This window comes from Trichechus manatus, unplaced genomic scaffold (assembly GCF_000243295.1).
Source record: "Trichechus manatus latirostris isolate Lorelei unplaced genomic scaffold, TriManLat1.0 scaffold00064, whole genome shotgun sequence".
Taxonomy (NCBI): Eukaryota; Metazoa; Chordata; class Mammalia; order Sirenia; family Trichechidae; genus Trichechus; species Trichechus manatus.
Window position 1 is genome coordinate 14516869 of NW_004444000.1, and position 19492 is coordinate 14536360.

General features: G+C 55.1%; 1 protein-coding gene across 1 annotated transcript in view; it reads right to left on the reverse strand.

Annotated features, from left to right (window-relative positions):
• The window catches only part of ROBO3 (roundabout guidance receptor 3), a 17881-nt gene extending 5633 nt beyond the window's left edge, over positions 1 to 12248 (reverse strand). Inside the window, exons 1-17 of the mRNA XM_004379361.1 lie at positions 11904 to 12248; positions 8168 to 8494; positions 7537 to 7694; positions 6902 to 7022; positions 6655 to 6793; positions 6223 to 6350; positions 5823 to 5947; positions 4320 to 4491; positions 3821 to 4026; positions 3509 to 3590; positions 3050 to 3215; positions 2677 to 2843; positions 2075 to 2196; positions 1662 to 1887; positions 1366 to 1487; positions 512 to 683; positions 181 to 366 (exon numbers count right to left, since the gene is read on the reverse strand). Of these exons, the coding sequence (XP_004379418.1) occupies positions 181 to 366; positions 512 to 683; positions 1366 to 1487; positions 1662 to 1887; positions 2075 to 2196; positions 2677 to 2843; positions 3050 to 3215; positions 3509 to 3590; positions 3821 to 4026; positions 4320 to 4491; positions 5823 to 5947; positions 6223 to 6350; positions 6655 to 6793; positions 6902 to 7022; positions 7537 to 7694; positions 8168 to 8494; positions 11904 to 12063 (2779 nt within the window). The 5' untranslated portion in view covers positions 12064 to 12248. The remainder of the gene's footprint in view (positions 1 to 180; positions 367 to 511; positions 684 to 1365; positions 1488 to 1661; positions 1888 to 2074; positions 2197 to 2676; positions 2844 to 3049; positions 3216 to 3508; positions 3591 to 3820; positions 4027 to 4319; positions 4492 to 5822; positions 5948 to 6222; positions 6351 to 6654; positions 6794 to 6901; positions 7023 to 7536; positions 7695 to 8167; positions 8495 to 11903) is intronic.
• Between the last annotated feature and the right edge of the window lie 7244 nt (positions 12249 to 19492).

Here is a 19492-nt window from a genome sequence, read left to right on the forward strand (position 1 = left end):
CCTCCCCACTGTGGCCGGGTTTCTCGTGCGGCGCCTCCCGCTGCCGCTGCCCAGTGGCGCCGCCTCGCCTTGGGCGCAGGGATGGCCAGGCTCAGCCTTCTGCCAGCCGCTGACTCCCTCCCCAGGCCCGGCCCTCCGCCCGCCCCTGCCCCCTGCCCTCTGCCCAGGCCCGGCTCTCACCCGTGTAGTGGCTGAGCTCCTTACGCTGTTTCTGGCGCCGGTAGAGGGCGGCGCAGAGCCCGAGGAGCAACGCCCCGCAGGCGGCGCCGCTGGCCGCGAGGAAGGCCGGCCTCCGCAGCACCCTCGCCAGCCGCTCAGCCAGCCCAGAGCCCACCTCGAGCCCAGGCTCCAACTCCGGCGGGGACGCTGTGGGGGTCAGAGAGGTGAGGGGAGGGGGGACCCGGGAACCCCGGAGCTGGGAAGGCGCCGTCCCTGGCGCACAGGTACAGCCACCCCAGGAGCCTCCCTCGGCTCCCCAGCCCGGTCGCCCACCTCCCACCTCCGGACTCACGCAGCTGCACCGACACCGGGGCACTGGCCACGCCCACGCCAGCGCTGGTGGCCGCCGCGACCTGGGTCCGGTAGAAGAGACCTGGCAGCAGTCCCCGGAGAACAGCGGAGCGTGCCCAGCCTGCCACAGACCGGTTGAGGTGGAGGCGACTGTCATTGCCCAGGCACCAGATCTAGGGAGGCGGAGAGTCACACGTGGAGGTCTGGCCCCACGGGGAAACTCGAGGCTCAGATGGTAGCCAGGTCTTGTTGATGTTAGGTGCGTGGAATCGAACTCACAGTGACCCCATGCGACAGGGTAGAACTGCCCCGTAGTGTTGTTTTGGCTTTAATCTTTACAAGGAGCCCTCGTGGTGCAGTGATTTAGGCCTTGGCTGCTAATCAGAAGGTCGGACAGTCCACCGGCCGCTCCCTGGAAACCCTATGGGGCAGTCCTACTTTGTCCTATAGGGTCGCTATGAGTTGACATCGACTTGACGGCAACGGGTTTGGTTTTGGTTTAATCTTTACAAAAGAAGATCTTTCTCCTGGGGAGTGGCTGGGTGAGTTCCACCGAGTGCTTAACCCTTGTGCCACCAGAGAGGGCTTACCCCCACCCCGCCCCAAAAAACCCATTGCTGTCCAGTCTTTCGGACTCATAACGACCTTATAGGACAGAGTAGGCCTGCCCCCTGGGGTTTCCAAGGAGCAGCTGGTGGATTTGAACTACCGACCTTTTGATTAGCAGCTGAGCTCTTCACCATTGACAGCACTCTGAAACCTCTCTCCTCTCCCCAGCCTCAACCCCCGACCCAAAATGAGCCCTAGGTTCCCTCCACCCTAATCCGAGCCCCTGAGTCCTCTCAAACCCTGTACCTGGTATTCCTTGATGATCCCGTTTTGCTGAGAGGAGAGTGGAGGTTCCCAGGACACAGTGATACTGCTGTTGCCATCACCCCCCAAGGTCACTGCCACTCCCTGGGGGGGACCACTGGGGGCTGGGCCAGGGTGGAGCGTGGTGAGAGGGACACAGTCATGGCAAACTGCCCCCTGACGCCCCTCCCCTCCACCCCCTCCTTCCCACCCACACTCACTGTGCTCCCCCTGACACTTGCATCCTCCCGATTCCCTCTTCCCTCTTGTCGATCTCTCACCTCAGGGGCCCGCCTTACCCTCGTCAGGAGTGCTCCTGGTCACAAAGGGGCTTTCGGCCCCCAGCCCCTCCTGGCCTTGGGCTTGCACCTTGATCTGGATTTGGGTCCCTGGGGGGAGCCCTCTGAGCACAGCACTTTGCTGGTTTGGGGACTCTAGGTCTAGCGCCGTCCAGCTTCCCCCATCAGGGCCTGCAGTCCTCCAAGACACCCGGAAACCTTGCACCAGCTGAACTGGGCCATCCATCTGTGACCGACAGAACAAAGCATACCAGGAGGGAGGCGGGGGCACACAAGTCCTCCAGGCCCAGCCCCTCTTCCACTTACCTTGTTTTCTCCAGCCACTCTCCTCCCACTCTCCCGCACCCACTCAGAGCCTCTCATACCCCACATCATTCTCCCTGCCCCGACCCTCATCCCTGTGTCACACTTACAGTCCAGGACACCTGCAGGGTCCGGGGCCCGAGGACGACGGGCTCCTGCATCCGCACAGCCACCTCAGCCAGCCCCCGCTGGCCTCTCCATGGGTCCTCCGCTGGCCGGGAGGGGCTGCTGTCTGTTGACCGAAGAACCCGCTCAGCAGGGGCCAGCAGGGACAGACACAGGACTGGGAGTGTTTCGTGTCCCACTCTGCACTGCCCCACAGACTGCACTACTCAGTACCCCAGGGCAGGAAGTGGTTGGTCAGGAGACTGGCTTTCAGAGGCCAGCCTGGTGTCCAGCTAACATGAGTGTGTTGTCTGCATATCCACGTATGCATTCCTTCCAGGCCTCTGTTCCCTAACATGAAGGTGGCCCCTCCGTGGTCTCTAGTCTTAATATTTCTCCACATTCGCAAGCTGTAGAAGGCACAGAAGTGAGACCACCGAAGATGAGTCAGTCTCTCTCTCTGCCCCCTGCCCCTCTGTGAGAGGGAAGCATGGCCCTCTACTCCAGGTCAGACCACGGGTATAGGCCTGGCAGAGTGAGAAACAAATTTGTCAGCTGCCGTGGTGCCATGGTTTTGCGGGGGTGTGAGGACTCTGACCTTACTCACCCTGGGTGCGGACAGGCTCAGAGACGGGGCTGGGCTCGCTGAGGCCCCAGGCCCCCACAGCTCGAACCAGGAACAGGTAGATGGTATTGGGCTGCAGACCGCTGACTGTGTGAGTCTCCAGTTGCACGCCATCTGCCACTGTCCGCCACGTGTTGCCAGCTGCTCGGCTGCAGTGGGAATGAGGTGCCAGAGTTGTCTGAGCCAGGAACCCCCACGCTGTCTACTCCAGCTCATGCATTCTCTCTGATCCCCCACTACGCCTCATGCCTGGAGAGGGAAGTGGTGAACTCCTCCCCACAATAGCAAAGACCTGGAGGACATAGGGTCCCCTCCCTTGAGGCTTCCTAGGTTCGCATTCAAACTTTCACCGTACCTGAAGGCCTCTATCACATAAGAGGTAACTGTGGCCCCCGCCTGCGGGCTGGGCTTCCAGGTCAGGGTGATGCCGTTCTTGGTGATCTCAGTGACCAGTGGCCGAGAGGGAGGCCCTGGAGGAGTCCTGGATTCTATGGGGGGATCTGATGACACTCCCCAATCTTCTGCAGTGAGGAGAGAATCTTTGAGTAGAAGAACGGGAGAAGGGTGCCCCAATGTAACCTGCCTCCTTCCCAGAGGCTGCGGGTCTGGTGCAGTGGTGACAGTGGAAAGGGAAGCATGGTATCCTAACCCCTACTCCTGCCTGCCTCCCAGGGGACCACTGCTGTCTTCCTCACCCCCACCACCACAAAATGGCATCTGCAAGATAAAAGGAGTCCTGGAGTCTTGGAAGATAATGGCGGCCTTTGAAGCAGATTTGGAGAAAGATGCTGGCAAAACAAGGGGAAAAACTCACCCTGCATCCTAAGCCAGCCACTCCATGTGGCCTCCCCTGTGGAACTCTTGGCCACACAGCTGTAGAAACCCGTGTTCATCTCCTGCAGAAGGGGGCAAAGCACTGGCAAATGCACTGGGGGTGCAGGCAGGTGTACTTAGGGATGAGGGGGATGTTGTGTACTTTCTTGAAAGAAGGCAGAAGGATAGAAGGGGGCGGTCCGAGAAGACAGAGGGGTAGAAATGGGGTGAGAGTCCCAGGGGGTGCTCACTGGAGTTGGGAATGTGGACCAGATGGCATTCTTAGTTCTCAGGGCCCAGAGGACAGCCTCACCTGCACGCTAGCAATGTACAGGGTACCATTGGTCATTAGGCTGAGCTGGAGGTCATCCCCCTGCAGCCACTGCCCATCCTTCTTCCATCGGACACTAGGTGGAGGGTTCCCTGCCACTCTGCATGGCAGCCACACAGATGAGCCTTGGGCCAGAGTCTGATTGGCTGGTCCCTGGAGGATGATGGGGGGCAGTCCATCCAAGGATGCTGAGAGAAGAAGAACTGGGGCAGCTCAGGAAGGATCCTTGGTAGAGGCAGCCAGCCCCTTGGTCCTCATTGTCTGCTCCTTCATCCCCCAGAGATCAGAGGGGACTTCCGTAACCACCTGTCGGCTCTGCCTGAGACCAGCCATTTATTAGTGGCTGTGCTTCAAGGACATGCCTTGGGAACATACCCCTCCTCTTGCAGACACACAGTATAAAATCCAGGAGAAACAAGTCTCTGTAAGCTGCTGTTACCCTCTAGACCCTGAGTCCAGCCCCATCCCCATGGGCACATACCTTCCTTTATCTCCAACAGGGCCTTGGCCAGGATGCTGCCAGCCACACTGATGGCCTGGCACACGTAGTAGCCAGCATCCCCACTCTGCACTTCAGTGATGCTGAGCTGGCCCCCTGGGGAGACCAAGAAGCGCCCCGTGGGCTGAAGCGACTGACTGGGGAAAAGCAGAACCTGGAGACAGAGATAAGGAACCAAGTGGAAAACGAGCTGGCAGTTGGGAAGAGAGGGCTCCCCACTCCCATCAACCCCCAAATCCAGAGAATTCCTAAGGTTCCAGGTTATACTCTGCCCCCAGCCAGCTGTGTGACCTTGGACAAGCCAGTTAAACCTATTCACATAAATGAGGGGGTTTGATTAGATGATTCTGGGTTCCAGTTCCCAGCTCTGTGACTTACTGGTCGGGAAACTCTGAACGAGCTATTTCACCTTCCGGAGCTCCAGTCTACCCCAATCTGACTCTTAGAGGTTTGCTATGAGGGCTAAACAAAGTGAGCATCTGAAAGTCTTCAAGGACACTGTGTGATAAATGTGAGATCCTTTCCCTTCTCTCAGGCGTTAACATTTACATTAGCTACATGGAAGACGAGCCCCTGACTGATACCTACTCTCAGCCCCTACCACCATCAGCATCTTTTATTCATGTGAAACTCTCATTAAAATGCAGCCGTTCCAGGTGCTAGAGACATAGGAAAATTGGGGCTGTGGATTTGGAATGAGGTGATGGTTTGCCTGGTTTCTGAGCGAGATGAGGGTTAGCCATACTTAGTATATTGACCCTGTTTCCTAGTAGTAAAAATTCCACCCTTCCCTTAGAGGAGGTCACTTATGTCACAACTTCAGTCACTGTTCCTTCTGGTCGTGTGTTCTGGGATTTGTTTGCTCAAGGTGAAGATGGAGGAGTGAGAGGGGTGGAACTCCTCCTCGTGGAATTCCTCGTCAGCTGTTAAGCAGAATTCCAAAACCAAACCCGTTGCGTGGAGTCGACTCCGACTCATAGTGACCCTGTGGGACAGAGTAGAACTGCCCCATAGAGTTTCCAAGGAGCGCCTGGTGGATTTGAGCAGCCGACCCTTTGGTTAGCAGCTGTGGCACTTAATTGCTATGCCACCAGGGTTTCCGTTAAGTAGAATAGCAAGTCATTTTCTACCCTGAGCTGCTCTAGGTACAGTACTTGGTGATATGTTATACCCAAAAGCCCAGGCCCAAGGGGTCAGGGAGAGAGGGAATTTAATAGAACTTGCTACATCCTTAGGACAGCTTTGCCCAAAATAAAAGATTCTCCAAGGAAGAACCATGTAGGATTTGTTCCCTACACCTAAATGTATTATCATTTATAAAGAAAGTGCCCACTATGTTCCAAGTCTTTATATTCATTGTCTTATTTAATTCTCCCAAACGACTCAAGGGGAAAAAGAAGCCCCAGAAAGAAATGTAGAGGGAGGGAGGGAAGCTAAGACCCAGAGGAAACGTTGGAGAGACGGGCCTTGGAGATGGCCACCTACCTGGCTCCCCTCCTTCTGCCAGAAGATGGCGGGTGGGGGGTTTCCTTTGGTCTCGCACTGGAAAGCCACACTCTCTCCTAGAGACACCATCTGGTCCTGGGGTTGGGTCACCAGCTGGGGCGGGACTGGGAAGAACGGGGAGATAAAGGGTTAGGGAGTCAGGGAGACTGGGAAAGAGGACAGAGAAACTCTTAAGCTTGGCTTAAGTCGGAGCAGACCTCCGTCTCTTGCAGAAGCCTGTTTACCCTTTTTCCCCCTTTCCCTCCTTCCAGAAGACGCAGGCGACCCTTGCATCTCCCGGCTCTGTCCTTCCCCCGGCCCCCCATTTTCCTCCACAGCCACCCCCCTCCATCCTCCCTACTGTCCTCCCTGCCTCAGGCAGTCCCCCGTGGGCCCTCACCGTGAACGCTGAGCGAGCCGGAGGCTTCAGCACGGCCCACGCTGTTCTCCGCCACGCAGGTGTAAGTCCCCTGGTCTTCAGCACTCACCCGCCCAATCCGAAGGCTGTGGTCACTCCGGATCTCATACCTGCTCCACTCCCCACCCCCAGGCTGAGTTGGCCATGGCTGCAGACCCCGTCTCTCTCCCCCAGGACAGACACCAGGGTCAGGGCGCACAAAGACAAGACAGGACTCAACAGGGACAGAAACTTGTACCCATGGGCCCGTGAATGAAGAGACTTGGGGACTGGATAGGACGGGGGCGGGGCACAGACTCTGGGAGCCGATTTCTGTGGATTCTCAACTGAGAGGGTGTCCGCATTCCAGTTTCTCGGAGGGTTGGCTCTAGAGTTGTTTGGCTGTCCTTACAGGCAGGAGGCGGGGTTTCTCACCTGCCCGGAGGGAGTTCTCCGTCCTCCTTGCGCCAGCGCAGCAGAGGAGGGGGATCCCCTTGCACTTCACATGGGAAATCCACTGGGGCATCAGCCAGGACCACCTGATTCATTGGTCTCCGCAGGAAGGAGGGGCGCTCTAGGAAGTTGGAGTGAGTGAACAGTCGGGCCGGGGCGGGGGTGTCCATGCAGGTACTTACTCCCTAGGCTACCCACTCCCACAACGCCAAAAACTCCCCGCGCCTACCCAGCACCGCAAGTTCGGCTGCCCCACTCTCCCGTTCTCCCGCCATGTTGGAGGCCACACACACATACATCCCTGCATCACTCTTGAGTGTGTGTGACATCATCAGCTTCCCTCCACGGATCTGCAGAGTAATTATGATAACTTTGGTTCTTTATAGCCGTCGAAACATTTGATATATATTATTTGAGCCTCACAGGAAACCATTGAAGACTAGTCGAGGTGACCCATTTATCCGATACGGAATCCATTCAAGATGGGGCTCCAGTCTATCTTTTTTCCCACAGCCCAAACGGCCTCCCACCAGTCACCGGGACATCATGCTCCCCACCCAGTTTATACGAGTTCCACCCTGCCGATCCTGATCCCTCACTCAATAGCTGACTGTTAAGCTGCTGGTCAGCTGATGCCCTATCTCAAGTCCCCTGGCCTTATCACCTCCAAGACATTACCCTCAGCCCCTCCCAGATCCTTAGGTTCTGGCCTTCGTTCTTGGGGACATTGCCCCATCCCTAGCCTTCCACAGAGATTTTCAGACTTGGAAACCCTATGGAACAGTTGTACTCTGTCCTATAGTGTCTCTATGAGTCACAATCAACTGGACCCCCAGAAGGGTTAGCCACGGCCCCGCCCCTCACCGTGATCCTTCCCTCCTCCTCCTGGATTCTTGCACTGTTCTTCTTCCAGGACACCGATGGCTCGGGGTGGCCGCGGGGAGGCACGCATTCCAGTACGGCTGGCTCTCCCACTGCCACCACCAAGTTCCCAGGAGACTGCCGGAAATCATCGCGGAGGACTAGGGAGCGGGAGAGAACGGTGTAGGGGAGCTCCCGTGGCGCAAAAGGTTAAGCGCTGGCCTGCTGACCAAAGGGTGGCCACCCAGCTGCTCTGCAGGAGAAAGACCTGGCGATCTGCTTTCTTAAGAATTACGGCCAAGAAAACCCTATAGAGCAGTTCTACTCTGTCACATGCGGTAGCCATGAGTCGAAAACGACTGCAGGGCACCTAACAGCAACAGGAGTAACATAACTTGGTGAGGACACAGGGAAACTGTCTTGGGTGGGGTGGATCCCTGCTGATTGGAACTCTCTCCTAAAACCACCGCCTCCTCTGACCATGGCGTGGGTATTAGAGACCACAAGTCCCCAAAGAAGGTGCTGAATGGGCTGAGATTGGGACTTGTTCTGAGTCGGATTGCCTGTGGTGCCCTCTCGCCTGCCCCCGCCCCCCCTCGGTTCTGCAGCAACCAGCTGGAGCCAGGACACCCACCTGCCACTTCCAGCGAGGCGTTTCTGCTAGCCGCTGCTCCCAGGTAGTTGCGCGCCACGCAAGTGTAGACACCTTCGTCGGGCCGCGCGCGGCGCCCGTGCACGATGCGCGGGAAGAAAAGGGCGCCACTGGGCAGCAGCAGGCGGTGCGCGCGCGGATCTTCGCGTGCGGTAGCCACGCGCGCCCCATTCTTGTACCACTCGATGTTGGGCCGGGGCCGGCCCTCGGCGCGGCAGGGCAGCGTGGCCGGCTCGCCTCTGGAGACCAGCAAATCTGGCGGCTGCTCCACGATGCGCGGCATCGCGTCCTCTGGCCCGACCCTTGACCCTAGAGAGACTGGGATGGGCGTGGCGCACAGCGTTCAGACTGGGAAACTGAGGGAGGGATAGAGGTTCCAGAAGGAAAGAGAACCTTCTTGTCGTTGTACTTTCTATGCTTCATCTGCTAGAGCTCAGTCCTGCCTGCTGTCTTGCCAACCCTCTCCCTCTGTGGGCCCAGTATGCCCTTCTTGGCGGACACCCCACGTTCTTAGGCTCGAAAGGAGATGCCTATAGACAGGCAGATCAGAAGAGGAATCAAGACACAAAGTCCACGACCGGCTTTCTGGGCCGCCTAAAGACCCCTGCGTCCTTTCTGGCCAAGTTTAAGCGGGGAGTGACTGGGCCACGTCTTGGTGGGTAGACCCAGCCTCTGATTGGAGAAAAAAAAGAGGCGTCCGCTTTCTTCCGGCAAACGCAATCCCGCGTCAGAGCGCGCGGCGGGAGCCCTGCAAACGGTCGGGTTTTCAGCTCCCACTCGCTGGTTCGCACAGCGTCCTTGCCCAGTGAGCAACCACAAGGGGCGCACCTGTTCGAACACTCGGTTCTTTGCCTGCGCACCTTCCCCGGGAGGGTGAAATGGGAAATGCGGACCAGTCTGAGGCGCGCGGGATGTTATGGAACGGAAGACCGGGTGCTCGGGCTGGGGCACCCGTGTCGTTCTTAACCTGGAGTCCATAAGTGGGCTTCGGGTATGCGCGTGGGTGGAGGGGGGCGGGGACTGTGAACTCAGAGTGACTGGATGCAAATGCTAGCGGAATATGCGTAACGTTCCTTTTCCTGAGAGGCGCATAGTTCTTAGCAGTTTATCCTACAGGTTGATCACCCAAGAAAGGTTAAGAAGCACTGGGAAAGAGGAAGTCCCTCGTTCACTCAAATCAGTTCGCCTGCGTATTCTGCCCCTCTGTCACACTTGGACTACAGACTCCTGCCCACTTGGTCTTCTGTCGCACAGTTTAAGCATCAGGACCCCGGAGTCGGGTATACTCAGACACTCCCAGCTCTCAGTCCCGCCATCGCAAGTGGATTTGTAACCGGTGGCGGCCAGTAGGCGCCGCTGCCGCCTCGCGTAATCGGGTGTCCAGGGACACCTCGGCGCTTGTGTTCTGCGCCTCCTCCCGCCCCCTCACCCAGCTCCAAAACCCGCAGGGAACTCTTGCCTCCAGCCTCGGTGTGGGATTGTATTTATTTCCCGCCCCTCCTTTTAGAAATTCTGCTGGAGACCAAGCTGGACGGGTTGCCCTGCGCTGGCGCCGTTTTGAGGAGAGTGTGACTGGTTGAGGTCAGGATGCCGGGTTTCCCTCTACTTGGAGAAGGGAGTGATTTTCTCCATCTACCTCCTTCCAAATGGAAATCTCTGCCCTTCACTCCTATTGTCTCTTCCATCACATTTGTTCCAGTTTAGGCAGACCCCGTGGTGGGCGACACCGGAGTGGTTAAGAACTTAGGCGTGGGTGTCGAATCTGCCAGAACTGTAACCTCAGACTTTCACACTTGCCAGCTGTAAGAACTTGGGCAAATTATTTAACCTCTCTGAGTCTAAGTTTCTCGACCTGTAATATGGGAGAATTAATAGGGCTGTCATAAGGTCATATACACATGAAGCACTGGGTAAAAAAGTTAATAACCAATTGCCACAAGTAGACTTCAACTCATGGCGATCCCATGTGTGTCAAAGGAGAACTCTGCTCCATAGGGTAAAAAACCACTCATAAAACCATTGCCGTCCAGTCGATTCTGACTCATAGTTACCCTGTAGGACACAGTAGAACTGCCCCATAGGTTTTCCAAGGCTGAAATCTTTATGGAAGCGGACTGTCACATCTTTCCCCCCTGGAGAGGCTGGTGGGTTCGAACCGCCGACCCTCCTAGTGCTTTAACCATGGCACAACCAGGGCTCCTTGGGGGTAAGAATACATAAATTATGGCTACTCTATCACTGTTTAAGGGTTCTCCCTCCCCAGCTCACCTTAACTCATCCAGGCTCCTACACTCTCACCTGAATCAGATTCTACCAGGTCCCGGTATTCCTTTTTGTTCCCCTCTCACAGAACCCTCGGGTGTAATGGGAATAGACTTAGGTCTGTTATTGCCGAAGTTTTCCTTCATGCTGGTTTTATGCCCGTCGGGGTATCATTCACTCTCTGAATTTGTTTCCTCGGCTGTGAAATGTGGCTATCAGTACCTTACCTATATACCTCACTCCATTTCCAAGCTTAAAGGAGACAATGCATGGTGGAAACACTCCGCAGAGGCGCTGGGTAAGTAGAGGCGCGATTATCTGAGCGGTCGGCGAGAAAGGCTGTGCTGCGTCTCCTGGGGATGTAGGGGTTCCCGAGAGACGGAAGAATCCGTCTCATTCCCCCATCCTCTTCTCCCCAGTCGCTGCATACATGCCACACCCTTCTGGTCTGTCCCCTCTCCCTAATTCCGACAGACAGCATCTGCAGGCGCCTCATCCTGGAATTTTTCCCCTGTCATTCCCGGTCTCAGGAGATACTTTGACATGAACCTAATGAATAGCTAATGTCCATGCTAATGAGGCCCTGGAGCTCCTCCTCCGGCACCTGGAGTATCTCCCCCCAAACAAACACACACGCAGTCTGTCCGGGTCTCCTTTCTCGCCACCTACGAGTCCAGGTGGAGGGCGGAGGGATGGCGGGAGGATCACCCGAAGGCACCGCGGAGAAAGGCGTCCCGGAGAGAGGGGCTTCCCGATGCGGCCCATAGGGGGCGCGATCGGGCCTCTCCCCAGGCTGGAAGCCAACTGCTCTCGGCGCCTCCCCGCTGCGCTCGGGGACAGCGACCGTCCCAGTCATTTATTAATCACTCTAATTAGCGGTAACGAGCTCGCCGCCGGCACTGCCCACGCGCCACAGCCCTGCCGGGGTGGGCAGGCCTGGGGGTTCCCCGTAAACTTCTGTTTCCCTGGCATGCCCGCCCGTCCCCCTCGGTAGCAAGCACACCTAACATTTTGGCTTCCTCGCCCTCGTTCCAGGAAACCTTGGGGTCCCGAAGGAGACCTGCTCCTTGGCTGGGTCACTGAGTGGCCCGACTGGGCTCAGGTCCGCCGGCCACAGCGCCCCTCCTGGGCCCCCGGCCGAAGCCCAGGCCCAGGGAGCTAGGGACTGCGGGTCACCAGCCCTGGCTCTCCTCACGGGGATGGGCGCGGGGGGCTGGGGAGGCGGGACAGCCTGACTAAGCAGCGGTCTCCTCCTAAGCCCTCCACCTCCCGCCGGTGCTGCACCCCAAACCGAAGCCCCCAGGGGCGGAAACCCCAAACCGCCACCCGGGGAGCGCAAGGACTGCCGTTCCGTCCTGGACCTCGGGGCAGAGGCGCTTTCTGCTCCCCCTCCAGCCTTGCTGCCTCTCACCCCACCCGCCCCCGAACCCGACGTCCCCAAGCGGCGGGGACTCACCGTTGAGAGAGGGGTCGTCGGGCGGCAGCAGGCTGTGGTTGAGCGCCGCCAGAGAGGAGTTGAAGCCCAGGAGCACTTCGCTGGAGTTGGAAATGTCCCCGGCCAGGGACTCCGCGAACAAGTTCATCTGCAGCAGCGTTTTGAGCAGGTAGCGCAGCATGGCGCCAGCCGGCCGGGCTCGAGGCTGGGGGCTCCGGGCCCCGGCCCTGGGTCCGAGCCCCGCGGGCCGGGAGCCAGACGGCCCTCCACCGCCTCTGCGCGCCGCCGCAGCCACGGTGCCGCTGTCCTGCCGGCGCGCCCGGGACGGTCGGAGCTTCCGCGTGCCCTCCGTCGCCACTCGTCCTTCTCTCCACCGACCCCCCGCCCCCCGCCGGCTCCCCTGGGAGCTGGGCGGGCTGAAAGCAGGTGCTACGCCGATCACGGCGTAATTAAGGGACTAATCCGCTTCCCTCCGCCCTCCCACCTCCACCCCCGACGGCCACTCGCAGGACAGGAGACCAGAGACGTGGAGCGTGAGTTGGAGACCCCGCCCTGCGCCCCGCGTCCCCTTCTAGACGCTGAGGGAGAGTTTCCTTTCCTTTCTCAAAGCACCCAAGATGAGTGATGGAGAAGGCTCTGTGGGTCTCTACCTTCTACCCGACTTTCGGACAGGAATGCCTTCTCTCTTTCCCCGGCCCTTAGGGAAACTGAGGCAGAGTACAAACACGCTGTCAAAGGTGAGCCAGGTGCTCTGGCTTCGGTTCCCTCCCAAGTTCCGGCGCTTAGCAGCGGGAGTGAAGGAGCCCGCGGGGGGGCTGCAGCCCCGAGTCCAGGGCATGGGGTGGTGCGTCCCGACCTGGGAGTCCTGCTCCAGAAGCCCTGACCTAGCATTTCCTGCCGGAAACTCAGATCCGGGCTAGAACTGGCGGGGGGCGGGGGGGGGGCCGGGGGAGCCTAGGGAAATCCAGGCAACTCGCATCTATTTGCATACCTCTCGCATTTATTTGCATACCTTTCGCGTTACTCGGCATCTACATGTTTTATTAAATTGTTTTACATTTTTAAGGAGACTGGAGGGAAACCAGGGAATCCCGGAGAAAGACAAAGAGGGCAATATTGTTTCTGTAAATGCAAGCGCAAGAGAAGAGACAAGATTGATGTAAAACTCCTGCAAATCTGTTTTTGAATCAGATGAAATAAAATAAAATAAAAACTCACGATTCCCAGCCCTAGCCTGCTTCTGACTTTTCTGAGGCTCTTTCTACTTAAAGATGTTCCAGTCCCTCACCACCCCCCCCCCAACACACATACTCCTAAACCGGAGATGGCACTGGGGTGGCAGAAAAATAGAGAGACTCCCGCCTTCCCATCTGGGGTAAGGACCCAGGGCCCTTTCTTGCTGATGGTGAGCGGCAGGATGCTGGCTCAGCCATTGGGTTCTATGTAATGAAACAACCTTCGTGGGGTAGCTGTTTCTGAAGGAGGGAGAGTCACGAACAGGTGGAGATCCAGAGAAGTGGGTGCTACAAAGCCGTGTAAACCCAGCATAAGCAGTCAAGAGCCAGGAGTAAGTAGAGTCAAGAATTGAAGTATTTCAGGCAGAGAGAGCGCTCAAGTGAGCCAGGGACGCTGTGGGGGTGAGGAGCCTCTCCCAAGGCTTCTCCCTCAAGGCAACCCACACAGCTCGCCGTGGAGCCTCCAACTGTAGGGTGTTTAGGTGTCTTCCTACCCCTTTGCCTCAGCTCTGGATGGGGCTTTGGAAGGTCAGAAGCACAAGGTGGGCGGATGAGGCCTGGTGGGAGGCAGAGCCCGGCGCTGTTCGTTCAGCACCTGGCTCCCGGTGCTGGCCTAGGGGCCTGGCACCCACAGATGTCTTAAATCAGAGCACATCCTGAGGCAGGGACCGGCTGGAGTAGGAGAGGGGCTAGCGATACATTCTTTCTCAAGTACGAAGGCATCAGAGATAGGATTTGACGTCTGTCCCTTGTTCCAGGGCCAGGCTGCACTCAGGTAAGAGATGGAAAGGGTACACCCCCCCACAAGAAGTCTAGCCCCTCAGGAACCCAGAAGTGGGTCCCCTCCTATATTTGCCAATTACAAGATGCCACCGCTCTAACCTCATTTTCCCCATCTGTGAACGAGGAAATGGACTATTTGATCTGCTCTGACCCTCCAGATTCCAGGCCCCAGAGACTTCTGCTCTGCCCCCTGCTGACCGTGGTCACCCGGCTGCCGTCACACCAGAGCCTCACCAAGACAGACATCCCGGGACCTGTTACCCGGCCCTGCTCTGGGGCGAGGCGGGCTGCAGCAGACAGGAAGCCGCAGCCCACCATGTGGATCGGTCCTAATCCCCTGATTTGCTCCCGGTCGGCCTCTCAGCAAACACAGGACCCGCCGGCGTCTAGGGGCTTGTCACCCTGTTATCGGATTTGTTCCCGGAGACAGCGCAGTTAATTGGCCCTTTATGTGGGGATCAGGGTGTATTTGCTCTGGGTTCCCAGAGCCGAGGCGGCAGCTCAGCCCTTGGCAGAGCTGCTTCCTAATCCCCGCCATCCTGGGTCTGGAGGCCGGACAAACAGCGGGGCCGCTCCCCCGTTTCCAGGACTCTCCCTGGTGGAATCTCCCGTTCCCCTTCTGCAGCGCACCCACTCTCAGCACGCTTTCCCCCTTTCCGTTCCTTCTTCATCTCCTTTCTCTCGTTTCTTTCAGTCTTTGTACTTCTCTGTGTCTCTTAAAATCTCCTTTAAACCGTCTCCGACCCAACGCCAAAAAAAAACAAAAAAAGGCGAGGACAGGGAGTGAATATTTCCGAGTGTTCCGGAGCCCTGGCCTGGCAGAGCGGGGAGGAGGAGGGCCAGTCGAGGCCCTCCTGTCCCTTCCCTTCTTCACCCCGCTCAGATGGGCAGCCTTTTTCAAGTCCAGCTCCTCTCTGGGATGTTGCCGTGGGCGGTTCTGGAAGGGTTTTGCCTCCTACTTGTCTCCTCGCTCTGTGTGTATGTTTCGGGACTAATTCAGGTGGAGCCAGAGAAATGAATCTGGGAGCCCAAGGGTGGTTGGGGAGAGGGATGCTGGAAGAGGGAGATTTGCAGAGGAGTATGGAAAATGGGAAATAGATGTATAACGGGAAAGGCAGCGGTGTTACACCAGACTAGTGTCATGGGAATCAGAAATCTCTACAGGAACTCTCCAGCCCCAACACTGGTGTGTGTGTGTGGTGTGTGGTGTGTGTATGTGTGTGTGGTGAGTGTTTGGTGTGTGTGTATGTGTGTGTGTGGTGTGTGTGATGGGTGTCTGTGATGTGTGTGTGGGGTGTGTGTGGAGAGAGAGAGAATAGTTACCCCAGGGCCAACTTCCTTGGCTTAGTGCCAGCACTTAGGCCAGAGAAGGTGGCTGGGAATTTTCAGTGACCTAGCTGGGGTTGGGGGAGCACCGGTGGGCAGTGGTTAAGCAATAGGCTGCTAAGCAAAATGTTGGCAGTTCAAACCCACCAGCTTGAGAAAAAGATGTGGCAGTCTGCTTCAGTAAAGATTACAGTCTTGGAAACCCCATGGGGCAGTTCTAATCAGAATCCACTCGACGCTGGAGGAACCCCAGAAAGCATGGTTCCCACACTCTCTGTCAACCCAGCACTAAAACCATTCCCAAGGCCAACTCTTCAGTCAAAGATTGAACTGGGCTATGGGACATAAAATGATAATTGTGAAGAGTGTGCTTCTTAGCTCAAGTAGATACATGAGACTAAAGGAGCAGCTCTCGTCCGGAAGTGAGATGAGAAGGCAGAGAGGGTCAGGAGCTGGTTGAATGGACACAGAAGATCCAGGGTGGAAAGGAGGAGTGTGCTGTCACAGTATAGGGAGAGCAACTAGGGTCATATAACAATGTATGTATATATTTTTGTATAAGAGACTAACTTGAATCGTAAACATTCACTTAAAGTACAACAATAAAATTAAAAAACAAAAAGAACTCGACAGCAGTGGGTGAGTTTTTTTAAGCTGGGGCGTGCGTTTGGGAAGACGCCTCGGTGGTCCGAAGCCTGCATGCCAACTGGCAAAGGACAAAGCTGCTGGCATGCAATTGCCCGGGAGAGCAGTCTGAGGACAACCCCCCATCTCACACTGATTACCGATACTGCCTCTCCCCAACACACACACACCTCCCAGTCCATTTACATCCCCCCAGAGCCTGCAGCCTCCAATCACTCTGTGCCTGGACCCCTTCCCAGGGCACTGATACACAGTGAGCATATGTTTGTGGCGGGGGGGGGATAACATCTGCCCCCCACCCCACTATGCTGTGCCTGTGAATGGCCCAGCAGGGTTGCCGGCTTCAGAGCGATGATGCCAGGGGGCAGTGACCCAGCCAGCAGGGGCCAGAGGGCCAAACAGGAGGGGGGATGAGAGAGCAAAGAGCAGGCTTGCTGGAAAGCAAACAGCAGGAGCCTGCCCCTGGCAGGAGCCAGGTTTGCTGGCTCAACCCCTGTAGCTGCTGAGGTAATAAGCCAAGCCCCCCTCCCAAGAGTACCCCTCTCCCCACAGGGCTCCAGTGGAGGAGCCTATGGGAAGACACTGTCACACACTCCATCAAGTCTGGAATCTGGAGGCAACTGGGCAGAAATGTCCCCGTCCCAGTAATGATGGAGCAAAGGGTAGGGAAGAGAAGCGCGTTCTTGGGTCCTGTCATGAACTAGTGCAGCCCCTGGTACCGAACGGGCGCAGCCCCTGGTACCGAACGGGCACGGCCCCTGGTACCGAGCGGGCACGGCCCCTGGTACGGGCGAGCACGGCGCCTGGTACCGAGCGGGCACGGCCCCTGGTACCGAGCGGGCACGGCCCCTAGTACCGAGCGGGCACGGCGCCTGGTACCGAGCGGGCACAGCCCCTGGTACCGAGCGGGCGCAGCGCCTGGCACCAAGTGGGTGCAGCGCCTGCTACAGCGCCTGGTATCGAGCGGGCACAGCGCCTGGTACCGAGAGCAAGTGCAGCCCCTGGCACCTGGCAGGCCCAGCGCCTGGTACCGAGTGGGCGCAGTGCCTGGTACCGAGCAAGCACTCCATAAATATTTGTCCAGTGAATATACCTGGTTAACTAGTCAGTCCTCATAACTGCCCCCACCCAGCCCACTAGCCTTTAGCCTTCTCTTCTCCAGGCTGAAGAACCCACACTGCTGTTAACTCTCCCTGTAGTCTCAGTCTCTGTTTCTCTCCCCACACCTTTCTTCTTGTCTGCCTTTCCTCCCTCCCTTCCCCTCTCCATTATCCCTGACGCTCTCTCTCCTTGGGGCCCTATTCTGCTAGTTTTAAAAATAGTTTCATTATTATAAACATAATACTTGCTTATGCAAAAACGTTCAAGCAGTGTAATAGAGTATCAGATAAACAGCTGACGTCCCTCTCCCACCCTTCTGTCCTTGTTCATCCTACAGACCTGCTTGCCTGGGGTAGTCACCGATGGCTTTTTGTGAGAGAGAATCCGTCAAGATTTTAAATAAGTATATACAGTGTCTGTGTTTACATATATTCACTTAAAACACAAATATGGTCATATTATTTGTACTGTCCCAAAATTTGCCTTTTTTAACTTATTATTTCTAGGGCATCCTTTCCTATTGGTACCTGTAACTCCACTGCACAGATTTATCATACACTTTTATCCAGCCCCCTATTTCTTAAGATACAGCCTGCTTCTAGATTTTTTTGCCTGTTTTCTTGCTTTTTACAAGCAATGTTAGAAATAAAAGTCTTGTACACGTATCTTTGGGCACATGTTTATCTGTAGGATCAATTCTCAGGGGTGAAATTTTGAAGCCAAATAATAGCTAATGTTTATGGAGTGGTTCTATTCATTCATCCGCTCAAGTTCACCGGGCACCTGCTCTGTGACAGGGACGGCTTTGCTGTGGGAGCCTGACCTAATGCTTTGCTGGCGTATTCTCTCCTGTAATTCTTGTAAGAACGCTGCAAGGTAGGTGCTATATTTCAGGGGAGGAAATTGGGCCTAAGAAAGCTTAAGTAAAGTGCCCAAAGTCAGCTAGCAATGTGCATTTCAGTTTTTCATAGATATTGCCAAATAACCCTCCAAGATGTTGCCACAATTCATAGTTCCCCAGCACAGTATGAGAGCCCCCGTTTCTCCATCATTCCAAATACTACAGAACATTTTTTTACAATTCAATCCATGGCCTGTGCATTTCATTGTTTTAATGCTCACGTATTTAATTATGAGTAAGGCTGAACATGTTTTCATCTGCTCATTGTCCATTTCCATATTTTCATATAATTTGCCCCCCAGTCCTTGGGGGAAACTGAGTATTTGTCTCTCATCTATATGTTGCAATTTTCTCCTAGTTTGTCATTCTGCTTTGGACTATGAAATATTTTGCTGAACAGTTTTTCTTAAAAAATCTAAGTGTATCAACATATTTATTCCAGAATACCTTTTGGGTTTGTGTCATGCCTAGAAAGGCCTTCCTCATACCAGGATTACAAGGATAGAATCCTTGCTTTCTTCTAATAATTCCAGAGTTTAAAAATTTACACTTAGACAGATCTTTGATATGTTTGGAATTTATGTTGGTATAAGGAATAAGGCAAAGACATAGTTTTTCCCCAAAAGAGAGAAGCAGCTGGCCCCATCCTTCCTTCATTTGTTTTCTAGGCTACTTTTTTCATATGCTAAATTCCTATATGAATTTTGCTGTCTTTCTAGAATCTCTGTTCTGGTAATTGATCTGTTGATTCCCATGACAGTACTTAATTGCTTACGTACTAGAGCTCTGTAATATATTTTACTATCCAATAAAGCCAGTTTCCCTTCATTACTCTTAATGTTCAGACTTCTACTGGAATTCTCCCCCCCACCCCCGATAACCTTCCATTATCATTCTATTACATTGTGGGGGAAATCTTTTTGATATTTGTATTGAGTTACATTGAATTTACAGGTTAATTTAAGAGATTTGGCATCTTTTCAATAGTGACTCTTTCCTTCCAAGAACAAGGTGTTCATTTGTTCCCTAAATAAATATGTATTGACCATCTACTGTATACCAGATAGTCTTGTAGGTGCTGAAGATACAGCAGTTATCAAAATAGACATAAACGGCCCCCCTCGTGGAGCTTCCATTCCAAAGGGGGTGACAGACAATAAACAAGATAAATAAGTTAAATATTTAGTAAGTTAAATAGTGATAAGATTATCTGGTAGTTCTAGGAGAAGCTAATGTTTCAGATGGGCACCCCAGATAAAGCCTCATTGAGAAGATGACATCTGAGTAAAGACCTTACAGAATGGAGGAATGAGTCATGGACTCATCTTGAGGAAGAGTTACTCCAGGCACAGAAAACAACAAATGCAAAGGCACTGAGACAATCTGTGCCTAGTGAGCTGGAAGAAAAGAAAGGAGGCAGGTGTAGGTAGAGCGAGACCTGGGAAATGAGGTTGAGAGAGGGGAGATCACAGAGGACATTATAAGACATAATGAGGACTTTAGCTTTTTATTTATTATTTTTTTAAAGTGAGATGGGAGTCACTGGAGAGTTCTGAGCAGAGGAGTGATGAAATTTGACTTATTTTTAAATTGGATTTCTCTGGCTGCTATGCTGAGAA